Source organism: Hipposideros armiger, unplaced genomic scaffold (assembly GCF_001890085.2).
Source record: "Hipposideros armiger isolate ML-2016 unplaced genomic scaffold, ASM189008v1 scaffold_32, whole genome shotgun sequence".
Lineage (NCBI taxonomy): Eukaryota > Metazoa > Chordata > Mammalia > Chiroptera > Hipposideridae > Hipposideros > Hipposideros armiger.
Window position 1 is genome coordinate 1391862 of NW_017731382.1, and position 13572 is coordinate 1405433.

Here is a 13572-nt window from a genome sequence, read left to right on the forward strand (position 1 = left end):
TTTGATGGCTGGGCCATCTTAGTCCTGCACAGCCTGGCTGGGAGCTGAGCTGTGAGCATCAGGGCAGCACAGTGGGTGGGGAAGTGCCTGCCCTCCTTCTGGGGCCCCAGCCCTGCAGAACCACAGGGCCCAGAGGCCAGGAGGGTAGGCAGGTGGGCGGTGTCTACCCACCGGCCCCTCCCGGTCCAGGAGCTTCCTTTGGGTGGTGTCAAACTGTCCTGGCCTCAGTGGGCCTGCTGCGCCCAGACCAGCCGAGGCTTGGTCACATGCTGGATGCTGCAGAGGGCAGATGAAAGCTGCAAGGCCCAGAGGCTTCAGTGGGGCTGCACACTTCCCTGCATCCCATATGGCAGGACTGGTCACTGGCCAGCCCAGGAGGAAAGCGGGGACCCCACCTCCTACGGGAGGCAGGGGGCGCACACAGCTGTGGCCATTGCAATACAAAGCCGGGGTGTCTGTGCTTCTATCGGCTGAAGCGGTTACAGGCGCTCCAAGTCCGATTTCTGGTTCCCAGTGAGCACGTCAGTGTCCCTGGCCTTTCCCACACCTGAAAGCAGGTGCGTGTCCACTGCTCCTATCTGAAACCCCGCAACAGCAGGAAAGGAGTGAGGACGGACGAGGCTACAAAGGGAGGGCAGACGGCTTTCCAGAGGCTGGCGGGGCAGGGGACGGGTGCGGGTGGGGAGGGCAGGGCTGCGGGCAGGCCCGTCCTGCACCCTTGGGAGCCCTGCACGCGCCTGGAGGTTTGTTGCCTGGAGCAGGCAGACTCAGGAGTCCTGGAGCTGGGGTGCCAGGCCTTATGGCTGAATTCAGGAAATTCTGCACCCTGAAGCTTAGGCACCCCCATCCTCAGACCTGCTTCTGGAGAGGCTGTGGGCTGTGAGCAGCCAGGTGATGGCCTGAGGAAGATGCTCAGAGGTAGTCACTGGAGGGGGACCCCATCAACAGGAGAGGCAAGGACGGGGGCAGCCCAAGCGCGCCCCAGAGTCCCTGCAGGGCTCTCAGCAGCCGTCCATGTGGGGACAGGAGGCTGGAGAGGAAACCTCCAGGGAAGTGGAGCTGGCCCAGTGCGGCATCTGGGAGATGGAAGCCACAGGAGAGGGACAGAAGTTGGGACAGGTGGGAAATGAGGCGATAAATGAGGGTGGATGTTACCGCCTAGAAAACTGAGGGCCCCAGCACGCATGCGCTGCCAGCCTCACACACAGACCTCAGGCCACCGCATGGCCCAGGGCCACATGTGAACAGGCAGTGCCCCAGATGATAAACGAAGCAACGGCTCAACAGCTTCAGGACAGACCAATCATCGAGAAATGGCTGGAAGCGGGGGCAGTGGTTTCTGGGATGTGGGAATCGTAGCACCCACCACTTCCTTTTACAAATATCTCCAAAGTAAAAGAAACCTAGATGCACCTAGTAGCAGTTGCCATTCCCTTGTGCATTCCACGTGTCTGTCGCACCTCCTGTGGGGCTGCTGGGGGCACAGCGGGAACAGGACAAGAGACCCTGCCCTCCGGGTGTTCCTGCTGCCCAGTGGGTGTTCTATCCTGAGTGTCTCCCCTCCGCAGAGCATGTGTGGCGGGGGCGCAGTGACAAAGATGACAGGCCATGGGTGAGTCGTGCACTCAAGCCTGGCTTCACTCTGCGAAGGCCTTGTGGGGCCTGAGCGAGTGACCACACAGACACTGACACCGTCCTTGCGTCTGGAGCACAAGGGCCCTGCGATCACAGCACATCCGAGTGAAGCTGCGTGTGGAGAGGGAGGGGGCGCGTGTCCCGGAGTCCAGCAAATCAAACTGCTCCCGGAAGCCCAGCCACCAGCCTATCATTCGCAGTGGCCCAGCCGGCGGGTGCAGAAGAGAGAGCTGCCAAGGACCCCAGGGCTAATCCTCTCTCCTGATTACCTCGGTCCCCTCCACTACGGAAGGACCCTCAGGGACAGGTCAGAAGCAGCAGACTTTATTTAGGGGAAACAGTAGTTTGAGAGTGTGTTGCTGGATGAGCGAGTTGGCAGCAGCTGAGCTGTCCTCGCCAGGCCACTGGCAGTTAGTGGACGCTGGCGCTCTAGTGAGTATTGGGCCGCACAGGCTGGAGTCACACGACAGAGAAGGGGCGCTTTCTGAGCCCTTGGCCTCAGCTGCCGTCACTCCAGCCGAGAATCAGTCGGCCGGACGAACGCCGGCCTCGTCTCCGCAGCGTTCTCTGAACTGACCACAGGGAGCTGGAAGGCTGGTGGTGACTGTGGGCCCAGCAGTCTCTCTGGGTCCCAGAGGTGACAGTCCTGCATAGATGTGGCCCAGCATTTCCTCTTGGCACCTGGCCTTCCCTCAGCCAATAACCTGCTAAGCACAGACGCCAGTCTGAAGCCACGTCCTGGGTCAGATATTGGGTGCATTGAGTCATCAAGCAAAAGCCACGAATCATTTTCAGCGTCCAGCTCCCATAGAGCACGGCGCAGTCTGGGGACAACAGGGGACATGGTGCCTACAGACCCACCTGTCCCCAGCCCCACAGAGCACAGAACATCCTGCAGAAACCAACACTCTGCGGGCCGTAGGGACAGCTTTAGAAAGGCAAGTCTGCCCAGGACAGCTGCTAGCTGCTCACGTGTGGGCTGGCGCTGAGGAACCGGACTGGCACCTGGCCTCGGTCCAGCTGTGCTATTTCCTGCACACGCCACGTGGTCCCTTAAACAGGGCGCTAAGTACCCGATGTGCCCATCTCAGTATGTCAGTCCGCGCAGGAAGCACTGGGGGCAGACTGTCAGCAGCACGAGTATCCCCGCCGGAGGGGTCGTGGCCAAGGCTGGGGGTCAGAGGGCGGGCCGAGCTGACCCGGAAGGCGGCGCCTGCTACCACCTGAGCGGCTGGCGGCCCCGCTGCAGCTCGGAGGCCACGTGGCTGTCGTAAAGCTCCTTGAGGCGCAGCAGCAGCTCCTCTAGGTTCTCCCCGGTGGCCGCGGACAGGGCGATGGCCTTCGTGCCCAGGCGGGCCCGCAGCTCGGGCAGGTTGGCTCGCGCCTGGGGGAGGTCGATCTTGTTGGCGACGACGGCGTGGGGTCTGCCGGAGAGGCCTTCCTCGTACTTGTCCAGCTCATGTTTCAGGTCATCCAGCTGGGTCCAGGGCTCCGGCACCGAAAGGTCCAGCACGAACAGGAGGAAGCTGCAGCGCTCGACGTGCCTGAGGAAGGCGAGCCCCAGGCCCCGGTTCTGGTGTGCGCCTCGGACCAGGCCCGGCACGTCGGCCACTGCGGGAGACAGGGCAGGGCAGCCAGCAGCCCGCGAGACCCGTGGGCCCTGCCCCTTGGCTTCTAGGACGTTCCTTTCCAAGAACATCTTAAACTGAACTCAATTTATTGTCTCAGTGACTCATTAGGCCAATTGCCACCCAAGGCGTTTCAATGTTGAGGTTTACAAAATGCCTTGAAATATTTGGGTGACAGGCATGATGATCGATCAATCTAATGAGGAATATTCATTCACTGAAATTACACCTCCCCATCTTTCTGGCTTCAAAAATGATTTAAAATAGGGAAAATGGCTTCTTGCAATCTATTAATAATTTGATTACTGATAGAAATTATTAGAGTACTTCGTGAATATAAAGTGTTACATGAATAACATTACCAGCAGGCTTACTATTTTTAAGGGGTACATTATCTTCTGGGGAAGTTGTCTTCTCTCAGAACAGTACAGGCAAAGCTGCTAAAATCACACGCTGTCTGCATGAGTGACGGGCCAGGTCCCGCAGAGAAAGGAAAAGGAGCAAAGGCGGTGAGAGGCCTAAGCTCCTCAGGCTGGCAGTCTGAGCTCAAACTCCTGGACTGAAACCAACAGATGCCTGGGGGGCCGGGTGGGAAGCAAACCTGGACCCTAATGCTAAGGACCACAGCTGTTCACATTAGGGAAACCAAGGCTCCATCTTAGGGGGAAGCTCTGTGCTGTCCGAATCTTGCGCCCCATCCCCAGCCTCCTGAGGGCACTCGGGGGGCCCTACCTGCTATCTGCTGGTGATCCTCATAGTGCACGATGCCAACGTGGGGCTTCAGGGTCGTGAACGGGTAGGCAGCCACGGCGGGCTTTGCGTTGGAAATGGCCCGGAGCAGCGAGGACTTCCCAGCGTTGGGAAGTCCGACCTGGAAGAGAGGGACATGCTGCAGCACGTCCTCAGTCTGCGAAGGACCGAGGTCAGGGTGAGCCTCAGGACGGGGAGCCGGACAGCTGAGGGCACAGCTCCTGTTCCCCATCACAGGAGGCCTACTGGAGAAAGGGGGGTTGTTACTTCCCGCTAGGCCGGTTGCATGTTCCTTCACAGGAAGCAGCAGAGGTCCCACAGCTCAGAGTGTGAAGTGCCGCCCCCTCCCGCCTGGGGCTTCAGGTGACACCCACCAGCCCGGCGTGGGCCATGGTCTTGAGCTCCAGGAAGAGGACGCGCTCCTGACCGGGCTGCCCGGGCGTACAGGTCACTGGTGCGCGGTTATCGTTGGCCAGGAAAAAGCGGTTGCCCTTTCCTCCTGCCCCACCGAGGGCGGCGATGTACTCGTCACCTGGGCACGACAGGTCAGCCAGAACTGTGTTTCCCTCCTTCACCAAAGTGCCTACGGGGACCTGCAAAACAGGACAGTGCTTACAGGGTGAAAAGGACGCTCAAGGAGAGTGGCCGGGGGCAGGCCGAGTGGCACGATGGTTGGGAACTGGCTTGGGACGCCAGAGGGCCCCAGTTCAGATCCCACTTATGAGGGTCAGTGACACTGCCCTCCACAGCTAAGATGCTGAACAACAGCTCAACCTGGAGCTGGGCTGCCGTGAGTCGCTGGCGACGGCGTGGGCTGCAGTCCCTGTGGCAGTGGGTTGCCATGGGCTACCGTGTGTAGCCAGCAGCCAGCGTGAGCGGCCAGCAGCCGCCGTGAGCGGCCGTCCAGAAGCCGGCGACTGATCTGCCTCACCCGGGAAGAGCGCAATGATCACAATAGCAACATGGGCCAGTGAAGCAACGTCCTCCACAACTAGACTGAATAACAAAAAGACAGCAACTTGTCTGTTCCCCTTCCCCCAATTCCCCAGCGCTGTTCCCATCCCCCCAATTCCCCAATAAAAATCTTAAAAAAAAAAAAAAGGAGAATGGCCGGGTCCTGGGGTACCTGTCCAGTTCGGGAAGGGTGTGGTAGAGGGAGTTCAGCTCAGTGCCCTTCACAGAGCCACGGAGCACCAGGAGAACAGCCCCAGCGCCTGAAGGGTTTTATAGGGTTGGTGACACCCCTGCAAACTGCACAGATGGCTTTTTCAAAGTGTTCCTAAGACATGAGGGTGAGCAGAAGCATTGGGAAACACTGCGATAATCCGAGAGAAAAAGAGTAAGTCCTGGCTCAGAGGAGACACTCCAGAGGCCTGGGCGGAGGGAGCGTGGGCCCCGTGGGTTTCCTCTGTTTACAACATAATGATTTCGTGATTTTCTGAACAGGCCATACACGCAAGTAGCGTGAAATCAGGATAATGTCTGGCCCGGGGTTTGCTTTGTGGACGGCTATGTGGTTCAAGCATAGTGTACCCCTTCGGACCACAGAGCAGAGCCTGGAGAGCTGGAGGTGAGAAACAGGCCGTGCGGCTCACCCGGATGTAGAGAACAGCTCCATTTCGCCCAAAGCAGTTTTTCCTGCCACCGTGTTCTCCGTCAAAGCCCTGATACTGTGACTGGACCGACAACAGTGACTTGACTTGCCTGTCAACTGAAAGTTAGAGCAAGAACCGTCAGGTTCCTTTGTGTTAAAAACAGAACCACCTGCACATTAACTTTCTGTCATCCACTTCAGAAACCTTCAGACACTCGGGAAAACATGGAATGCAGCTGGAGCCGATGTTACTACACTAGTAATGTGCTATTTGAAAAAGCTAAATTCTTCTTTCAAAAAATACTACGATTTCTGAGAACTTCAAAATTACCCATAATGCCAATCATTGAAAGACAGTATGCTTAATAAAGTGCTGGGCTGTTTGCTAAGCTCCCAGCTTCCAAGCATCTGTGCTTGGTGTGTTGAATGTAATGAACACCTTTCCCGCACTTGTTGATACTGACATACGTTTGTCCTTGGACGGATCTTACTATGTTAGATTCCCTGACAGTAAACTAACTACCTTTGTGTTCCTGAAATTTAAAAAAACTCACTATTCAAGTTGGGTTTTAGTACATTATTTAAACGTGACCAGCCACAGAATTGAACAGAGATGATGTCCATGTATCGGGTTTTGAATTCAAATTCCCATTGGGATAAGAAGGGAAAACTTTCAGCCCCCAAAGTGCAGACACACTACCAGTCCCCGAGCTGCTCCCCAGGGCACGTGCCTCTCAGGATGACATGGCCACCGCTGCCTCCGTCGCCACCATCGGGGCCTCCAAACTCCTTCCGGGGCTCGCTGTGGAAGCAGCTCACCCCGTCACCTCCATGTCCCCCTCGTACAAGCAGCCGGCGACGGTCCACAAAATGCCTTTTCTGCAGAAAGCACAGTAATGGATACTGATGTCCGCCATCCTTCTACAGAAAAGCAGCCGTTTGAAATGTATCTTTCCTAGTATGACAGGTTTCAAAATGAGAAGTTAATGATACTCTAATGTCGCTGATCTCCCCGAACATGCAAATATAAGAAACAGTTCCCGCAGTGACTGCCACCTACAGGCAAAGGTTAAGCCAACCAAGCAAATGTGAAAGTGGTCAGCACGATTTTTTAGGGGGCCAGATGGATTCATGTCTTGTCAGGGAGACTACTTCATGGACGGTGTAGAGGCCTGACCACTGCACTGTACATTTGAAGCTGCCATTGAATTGTATTGTATGTCAACTAAGATTTGATATATATGTGGTTAATGGATGTGGAGTACAGTGCGGGGAGTGGCGTCGATGGGATTATGATAGATGTGTATCCTATCAGGGGAGGGGGCAGTTGATGGGGGGAGGGGGGTGGTCACTTGGTGAAGGGTGAAAAGTATAACTATTGCATTGTTTTGTACACCTAAAACTAATTAAAAAAAAAAAGTGGTCAGCACGGACATGCTCAGTCCTGAGCTCAACACTTGTGCCCTGAACAGCCGATGAACGACGTTGTTGAGGAAACAATCTTCAAACAGAGTGCCTGTCTAGCTTTTCCAGATAGAAATATATTACTGAAATAGCAGGTCTTTATTGATGCAAAGTTCTAGTTCCTTTTGCCACACAGGAACATGAGAGTTAGAGTGCTCAGAGGGGCATAAAGCTCCCAACTATGAAGAAAGGACATTTTCCGCGGCCTGGCTCAATAGGGCTTATTTTTTAAATGGAGCAATGCAAACAGGGCCCTTATCTGACAGTAAGTTCCTCTCCAGGTCCCTGAGGAGGCACACTCTAGCTACGAAATTAGAACTCAGGAGGTCACTGCTTGATAAACACTAGCTCCCACGACAAGGTCAGCTGCCCGAGACATGGGTGTGGTCTCAGGAGTGCCAGCCCCGACTACTGCGCACAGGCTGGCCACCGCAGGGTCCTTCTGCCACACTCAGGGCATCTACTCCTTAAGCAGATCTTTAAGTTTTCAAGAAAACACACAACATTCAGACTCTCTGGCACCACCACATGGAAAAACCATGAACTACTATTTGAAAACAATGGCTAATTTCGCTGCACGCCACAATAATCAAAACCAACCGATAGGAGAGCCCACTGGTGAACACTGCAGGGAGGGCAAACGCATGTTCAGTCTGTACATTCCGGGAAAGACGGGACCATGTGGAGATGACACGACTGTCCAGGTCGTTTTCCCACAGGAAGCACTGCTGCTCTGGGTCCCCCACTTGGGAGGAGGTGAGGAGGTCAAAAACATCAGTCATGTTTCACACAAGGTCCATCCCTACTGGATGTTTTACATTAAAAAACACTCACACACAGTCAAGAACATCTGTCTACACATGGGGACACAGACTGATGACGGGTAGCGCTGGGCACCCTCTGGGCCAAGGAGCAGCAGCCTGTCAGCACTTCTGGCACCCTGGGCCGCTGCAGTTTTATGGGCTTGGCACACACAGGCCTTCATTTCAGCTCATCGTCTCAACACCTATGTGTGTCCCGCCAATAACGGAATGAGGATAAATGAAGACAAGATAACGAGAACTCAAAACAACGCCCGTGCCTCCCAAGAGGGAAGCCACACCACAGTTCCTTCTGAGTTACAACTCTCACCAGCTTTTTCTCCGAGAGCAGTTTCTTTCTGGGGGGTTCCTGGTGCTCGGCGCAGTCCGCACAGCCGATGGAGAGCAGCCTGGGAGCGAGGACCGTCCATGTGGGCAGGGTCCAGCGCTTTCTGCCCTCCATCACAGCCCGCCATCCTGCTGAGAAGAGCCTCGAAGGCATCATGGCTCCCTAACAAAAGTCAAATTGACAAAATAAGGTACCTGGTTTAAACCTCAACGTCAAACTAAGTAAAATTTTTTTTTTTAAGATTTTATTGGGGAATTGGGAGAGAGGAACAGACAAGTTGCTGTTCTTTTGTTCTTCAGTCTAGTAGTGGAGGACGTCGCTTCACTGGCCCATGTTGGTATTATCACTGAGCTCTTCCTGGGTGAGGCAGTCGCTCGCCGGCCATCGGACGGCCGCTCACGCTGGCTACCAGCCACTCACGGTAGCTTACAGCAGCCCACTGCAGCCTATGCCATTGCCAATGACTCACGGTGGCAACCTAGCTCCAGGTCGAGCTGTTGTTCACCATCTCAGCTGTAGAGGGCGCAGCATCACTGGCCCTCATGTGGGATTTGAACCAGGGCTCTGCTGCTCAGAGCTGGCGTCCCAAGCCAACTCTTAAACAATGCGCCACTTGGCCGGCCCACAAACAATTTTGATGTATGTTTTTGAAACACATAAGTAAACTGATAACCTTGACTTGCTTACATCACTCAGCACTTATGACCTGGGTCAGGAAGGGCATCTGCCCCTATCGGCCTATAAGCTACTTAGGGACAAGATTTGTGTACAAAGGATTTCAATCATTAAATTGCCCGCGATATAAAAGCACCTATTTACTCAAATGCTGTTGTGTTATCTTGTGCAGTTTACATGGTCAAACAGGAAGTGAAATGACACTCGACTAAACAATCCAACAGGTAAAAGAAGAAATCAAGAGAAATTAAAAAATATTTGAACTGAATGATAATGAAAGTACAACATACCCAAATTCATGGGATCCAGCCACACTAGTGCTTAGAGGGAAACTTACAGTCGTTCCCCCTTATCCATGGAGGACACATTCCAAGACCCCCAGCAGATGCCTGAAACTGTGAATAGTGCCGAATGCTCTATGTACTAGTTTCTTCCTAAACATACATATCTAAGATAACATTTAATTTATAAATTAGTCCCAGTAAGGGGTTAATGATATCTAATCATAAAATAGAACTGTAACAACATACTGTAATAAAAGTTACGTGAATCTGGTCTCTCTCATAACCGAGATGGCCACCAAGTGACTATAGTGGGCAGGAAGCGTACGCAGAACAGGGACGCTGGGCAAAGCATGACTCACGTCCCGGTCAGGGGTGACTGGAGATGTGAGATGTCATCACACTACTATGAATGGCATGCAATTTAAGACATGAATTGTTTCTTTCTAGAATTTTCCATTTAATATTTCTGAATGTCCACTGACTGTGGGTGACTGAAACCATAGAAAGGCAGAACTTACTGTAGCTCTAAATGCTTCCATCAGTAAAGAAGAAAGATCTAAAATCAATCACGTAAGGTTCTCAATCAAGAAAGAGAAAAACAAAGTAAATAGAGGGAAGGAAGCAATAAAGAGCAGGAATAAATGAAACAGAAGACAGACAGACAATGGAAAACACACTGCAGCCAAACACCGGCCCATTGAAAACCTAAGCAGAGCAGACAAACCCCTCGCAAGAGTGATCAAGAAAGAGGACACAAATCACCAATGCCAGGAATTTAAAGAGTCACCAGCACGAGTCCTGCACACATCAAAGGGTAAGAGAGCACTACAAACAACTTTATGCCAACAAATTCAGCAACATACGTGAAATGCACATTCTTGAAAAATGCAACTTACCAAATAAACACAGGAGAAACAGAAAATCTAAATTACCCGTAACTACTAGAGAAGTTGAATTTGTTATAAAAGAACATTCCCAGAAAGAAAACTCCAGACTCAGGCAGTTTTACTGGTAAATTCTATAAAACGTTCAAAGAAGAAATAACAGCAATCGCACACAAGCTTTTCAGGAAACAGGGGTCGTGAGTGGAGCAACTTACCTGAGGTCCCAGCTAGCAGAAGGGAGGGCAGGGGAGTGGTGTGTGCAGACAGGGGTTCAAGGATAAAAACAGCTCGCCAGCACTTCGCTGCTAAGCCCGCGGGGAAGCTGTGCCATCCATGCTGGGTACTGGAAACCAGGCTCACCTGGTGACACGAAACCTGAAGACAGGTCACAGAGGTGATTAACTGCAAAGCCAACCAGAGCCCGGACCTCTGAATCTGGCCTATTTTGGAACACTTCCTCCTCTTCTCCCTTCCAATATGGTTGGAAAACCCACCGAATGTGTACCTGAGTGACGTGGCTTCCCCTTGCCAGGCGAACACATTCAGCTTCGTTTCACACCCCTATTTGGTCTTTCTTTTCCTTCTAATGCTGTGCCTGTGCTGTCCAATAAGGCACCCACCAGCCAGGTGTGTCTCTGCTCGGTCACCCAAAGCACATTTCAGGGGCTCACAGCTTCACGGGGCCAGTGGGTACCATACTGGACAGCACAGGCTGGAACAGTCCACTGTCACAGGAAGGCCTACTGGCCAGAGCTGGTCTACACTGTGTGGTGGGAGCTCAGAGCAACAAGCTCAGTTCCTCCCGAGTCAGTTTACAGGGCCTGGGCCAGCAGAACAAAGGTGGGACAGCAGTGACAGCCCTGGTCAGAGTCGGGTGGACTTTAAGGCTCCAGCACGGGGCTTTAGAAAGCAGGACGACATGTGGCAAGGGCTGCACTTTACACCACTTTGTTCTACAAAGTGTTAGGCTCAGCTCTACTGGACCACGGAAGCTGCTGTCTGTCGGGAGCCTCTTGTGAACCTTCTGTGGACATGTATGCCTTACGACAACCCTATGAGGGGGTAATACTGCATGTGGGGTATCTTCCTTGTCCTTTTCCAGACCCACTTTCGACCCTGCCACTTCCAGGGTCTGCCCTGTACAACTCCCAATGCAGCAGAGACCGGAGGGAGAGGCAGGACGGGCTTCCCTGCTCCCCGCCATCCCTAGACTGAGGTCGCACCCCCAGTTAAGGAAGCCCTGTCTGGGCTGCTCTCTTTTCGTTCTGCAACTGCCCCTCCCCTTATCCTTTGGCGTTGTGGATGAAAAAGGGGCCCCATGCTGAACCTGGCGAGCTTAGGGGAGGCCAGCATGGGGGGCCCTACAAACTCAGAAACCTAAGTGACCAACAGGATGGATGGTCTGAATGAAAATTCCTAACTAAAAGTGGGCCATGGCGGGTAGTCCTGCCCTAGTCCTGAACCTTCCTTGCCAAAGGTCTTTACCTGAAGGGAGCCTGTCTATTGTCTCTGTGCATCTAAGATAACATACCTTTGAAATGTCAGTCATCTCTTTTTCCAGACCCCTCAGGGCACAGCCTCTGTACCAGAGCACAGACCACAGAACCCCTCACTGTTACCTTGTTCCCCAATACCATCTCTATGTGCTGCTGCACATGTTAATTATTAAGTGTCCTGCACCTACCAATGTGCGAGTACGTCTCTCCGTCTTACTTTGTATCCAATCCGAGATTTCCCCGCTTTGCTTTCTCCCACCCCCTTAACCTACCACCCATGGATTTCATGTAACCCTCGTCTCCTCCTTTGACTCTAACGTGTAAAATAAGCTGCAAAACTGCCATTCCCCGGAGCATTTTCTCAATCTGTTGAGATTTTGCTTCCTGGTAATTGTCCTCAGTTGGCTCAAAAAAACTCATAAAAATTCTCTACAGGTTTGGACGTTTCTTATTTTGACAGCGTCCAGGGGTAGAAGCAAGTCCACTGCTACGAGCTCTGGGCTACCGCACCACATGTCTCCCCTTTAAAAGGTGCCTTTATAAACCCTCCTTAAATTATCTTAATGTGATGAGGCCACGATTCCTGACCCTTACATTTTTTATGCCCATTTTAAAGCAGGAGAAGCTGAGACTCAGAGAGGTTAAGCCACTTGCCCAAAGTCACACAGCGGTGTCCTCTGGCCTCTCTGGCAAGAATCTTCAAACTGAGGTACGCACACACAGCCACCTTCCCAGGGAACCAAGGCAAGGGTCATTCCAAAGGAATCCATTTTCCGTCCCTTAACTTTTGATATGTTCTCTTTGCCAAAACAGAGCTTCCTGAGTGCAAACCTGCATTCAAAAGACCTGCGTTCTCCTTCCCCTTCCTCTATTACCAAGGGCCCTCTCCTATACAGAAGAAAGGCATCCTCTAGAGACAGGGCCAAAGCAGAACGGCGTAATTCTCACACGCGGGCCTGTGTCAACAAGGTTCCTCAGTCTCCAGCTACAAAAACGTCAACAGGACGGAACTGATAAACCCGCTCTCGCTCAGCAAAATTCAACTCTGGGTAAAGGCACTGCCTGGAAAACCACCCATCTCACTGAGAGCTGCATTTACAATAAAGCTTAGTGTTTAAAGAAACGTTTATCCAAATGTGTATAGGCCTACGTTGTTTTGTGCCAATAATAATTATAAAGAATAAGTACCAGGAAGAAAATGTTTGGTACTTAAGACCTGGAATCAAAGGAAACGTCTGAACAACTTAAATTTGGACTCAGGCACGCGGGGGGTGGGAGGAGCGACGAGCGGGTTCGCCGGGGCCCCTTGCGCACGCGCGAAGCGCCGGACGCCCCAGGCCGGCTCTGCAGGTGCCCGCGCTCACGCTCCCGGCGGCCGTCCCGCTACACGAAGCACGGGGATGAGGGGTCGCCCGGTCGGCGCCGATGTACAGCTTCCGGACCCCCTTCTCCTCCTGGCGAACCCTCGCGGGTTCTCCAGGTCCGAGGCCCTCACGCCTGTACTCACCCACTCAGACGGGCACATCACTTCCGGGCCTCGGCCTCCGCGGCGGCGGATTACTTCCGGGGCCGGGCCGGCCACGCCTACGCAGGGCGTCCCCAGCGCGCATGTGCGGGAAGCCGGCCAAAGCCCGGCTGCGAGGCTGGTCTGCGCAGAGCTAGTCTTCGGGCACGAGGCGCTGGGGCTTGACCTCGCCGGTCCAGGGCGGCACCTTCGGGGGCGGAAGGCCGGGGACTAAATCGAGGAGAGGCCGGGCTTGGCCGTCCAACGCCTGTGCGGTTTCTCCAGCTTCTGTCCACCTCCGCACCCCAGGCTGTCAGCCCTCCTGCCGTCTCCTGGCGTCGCTGTCCTGCACGGGGGCGTCTCGGGTGACCTCCTCGTCCCCTCTCCGTCACATCCCTGACCTTTCCAGACTCTTCGAACATCTCACTCCTTCCGCTGTGGACGGAGCGCTCCCAGGGAGGGGGGTCGGCGTTGGGCAGGGGACAGGGTGACAGTGTCCCGGGGCCTGG

The 13572-nt window shown here is 53.7% G+C and overlaps 1 protein-coding gene across 2 annotated transcripts; it reads right to left on the reverse strand.

Moving 5' to 3' along the window:
- Window positions 1-1943: 1943 nt before the first annotated feature.
- On the reverse strand, window positions 1944-13255 carry MTG2 (mitochondrial ribosome associated GTPase 2). Of its 2 annotated transcripts, XM_019637281.1 has the most exons (9): window positions 13067-13255; window positions 10279-10438; window positions 9698-9711; window positions 8203-8382; window positions 6339-6486; window positions 5609-5724; window positions 4388-4606; window positions 3996-4134; window positions 1944-3246 (listed from the first exon to the last, which is right to left on the reverse strand). In XM_019637281.1, the coding sequence occupies exons 1-9, from the start codon at window positions 13082-13084 to the stop codon at window positions 2852-2854; spliced, it is 1389 nt and encodes a 462-aa protein (XP_019492826.1). In that variant the 5' UTR covers window positions 13085-13255; the 3' UTR covers window positions 1944-2851. The 2 variants fall into 2 exon arrangements, with proteins under 2 accessions (XP_019492826.1, XP_019492825.1); XM_019637280.1 differs by lacking the exons at window positions 9698-9711; window positions 13067-13255 and having other exon boundaries at window positions 10279-10367.
- Between the last annotated feature and the right edge of the window lie 317 nt (window positions 13256-13572).